This window comes from Alosa alosa, chromosome 21, assembly GCF_017589495.1.
Source record: "Alosa alosa isolate M-15738 ecotype Scorff River chromosome 21, AALO_Geno_1.1, whole genome shotgun sequence".
In the NCBI taxonomy this organism is placed as follows: Eukaryota; Metazoa; Chordata; class Actinopteri; order Clupeiformes; family Clupeidae; genus Alosa; species Alosa alosa.
The window spans coordinates 27,656,911-27,659,410 of NC_063209.1; the positions used below are offsets into that span (position 1 = coordinate 27,656,911).

General features: G+C 47.0%; 1 protein-coding gene across 1 annotated transcript in view; it reads right to left on the reverse strand.

The window, feature by feature from the left end:
- aqp9b (aquaporin 9b) overlaps window positions 1-2,500 on the reverse strand; it is a 20,826-nt gene that overhangs the window by 6,963 nt on the left and 11,363 nt on the right. Inside the window, exon 6 of the mRNA XM_048231827.1 lies at window positions 847-1,064. Coding sequence (XP_048087784.1) covers window positions 847-1,064 — 218 coding nt within the window. The remainder of the gene's footprint in view (window positions 1-846; window positions 1,065-2,500) is intronic.

Sequence of the window (2,500 nt, forward strand, 5' to 3'; positions counted from 1 at the left end):
GAGTGGAAGAGAGGATGAGAGAAAGGAGGAGTGGAAGAGGGGATGAGAGAAAGGAGGAGTGGAAGAGGGGAATGATCTTGTGTTCCTTTGGTCCTGATGGGAGAGGGCGGCACGCTCGGAAAAACGGCATTCCTGTCACCATGGCACCCACTACCCCTTCCCACCCCAGCTATTATTTCTCTCTTTCTCTCTCTCATTCTTATAATATGCTCCCCTTTATACACTTCCCTCCCCCCTCTCTCTATCCCTCCTTCTCTCTTAAGGACACTCATCCCTCATGATGGAGGACAGGAGGAGTGCCTGAGGCTCCCAGATCCTGATCCTCTGCACCATGGCACCAGGTCTCTCCCAGATCCCTCATGATGGAGGACAGGAGGAGTGCCTGAGGCTCCCAGATCCTGATCCTCTGCACCATGGCCCCAGGTCTCTCCCAGATCCTGATCCTCTGCACCATGGCACCAGGTCTCTCCTGGACCAGAGGTCGACTCGCATCAGCTCTGTTCTGCCCACACTGAGTAAATGATCCAGCCGCTAGTCCGGGTCCACTCAAATGATAACACTGCTTATAGCCACACACACTTAGACACACACATACATACACACACACACACACACACACACACACACACACACACACACACACACACACACGCATTAGTCATAGAAAACTGGCCTTACCCACTGAGCATATTAGTGAGGATATCTGTAGTGAAAGCCCAGATTAAGCTTATACTTGACAGCCACCACTAAGTCTGTTTTCTATTCATAACTGCTGAGTGGCAGCCCACTCTTTCCTTGCTGCCATGACGACACCTGGGAGGAGGGGGGGTTGTTAGGTGACCTCACCTGAACACCTCGAAGCCCCAGCCGGCCATGGCAGTGAAGAGTCGGGGCGCCAGGTCTCGGGCAGGGTTGATGGGATAGCCACAGTTGAGGCCCATGGACACACCGATGGCCAGGATGGTCAGGCCCACGGCCAGCGGCTCCATGCCCTTAGGAGCACCAGTGTTCTTCTTATCGGTGATCGCCAAGATGCACAGAATCAGAGCTGCAGCGCCGATCACCTGGGGGGCAGGAGGCACTGTGTTATGATCCCATTACATACATTTACACACACACACACACACACACACACACACACATGCACACACACACACACACACATGCACACACACACACACACACATATGCACACACACACACACACACACACATGCACACACAGACACACACACACACACACACACACACAGGCGCGTAGCAAGCGTGGGGGATGTGGGTGTTATAACGTACACGCTTTTGCTGGAACACGATTCTATCCCCCACACTTTTTGTCAGATTAAATTTAAAGTAAAATATGGAAATAAACGTTCCCGTAAAGAGTTGGAACCGTATCTATAATGCACACACAGAGACACAAATAGGTCTGTTGATTTGATTGAACGGTCATCCAGCCAATCACATCAAGTTAGTGAAGAACCAGAGCCGCTCTGATCAAATTCAAAGTGTGCGTCTTTCAAGGCTGTGCTGCTGCTTGGGTCTGCATTGTAACGTCTGCAGTGAGCAGATTTCAGATAGAATTGAAATTGTTACCGCATTATGCTAATTTAGTAAACCAAAATTCACTGTCTGACTGACAGTTTTTGTCACAATGCAGGGAGTCAAAGTGAAAGCGGGTGCGTGCACCAAGGCACCTGTTTCTGCAGGAAAACCTTTGGCTACTGTTCTCAAAGCATTATGCTTTCTCTGCCTATGATCTGCAGCTTTTCTCAAACTATGTGCCACCTCAACAATTAACCTACTACTGCTCCACGTAGCCGCGAAATTAAGTTATGCCCGGTGCTTCACACGTCTGCTCATTTGCAGCATACTTATTCATTTGGTGTCATCAACTATATAGACATAGCCCAGTCAGCACACATACAGTACGTCTCCAAGACGCTTGGAAAGGAACAGCTCAATTACATCGCGTTCCATTTAGAACGTCTTATTTGATCTGATCTTACAAACGGCGGCGTCAAGACACATTTGAGTTCTACATCGGAGATAGAACGCTTATGAGCGCTCATGCAATGTGTGCGTCCCTGCAGCAAGTGAAACTGTAGCCTAACGTGGGCTAGAAGCAACAATAGTCTAAACAACAACGTATTTTCCTGTAACTATCAATGAAAAAATGCATAGAAACTGCTAATCATAATCTTTAAATTGACATTAATTAAGCTGGCTATATGCAACACAATTTATTTATATTCCCTTTGCATATGTTTGGGTAGACTTCAAACGTTTTTGAATTTGAGCTTACAGTTCCTTTACATTTATTTAATAGGTATTAGTGATACCTCGAAATTAGGCTGCTGTCTGTTAGGCAATTTATTGTAGCCTGCTAACCCATATGCACAAAACATAATTTCTGAAATGATTTCTTGATTTATAACATGAGATGTCTCCATGTAGGGTAGTGTCAAATAGTGAAGTGATAGCAGGTAGATCATGTAGGCCT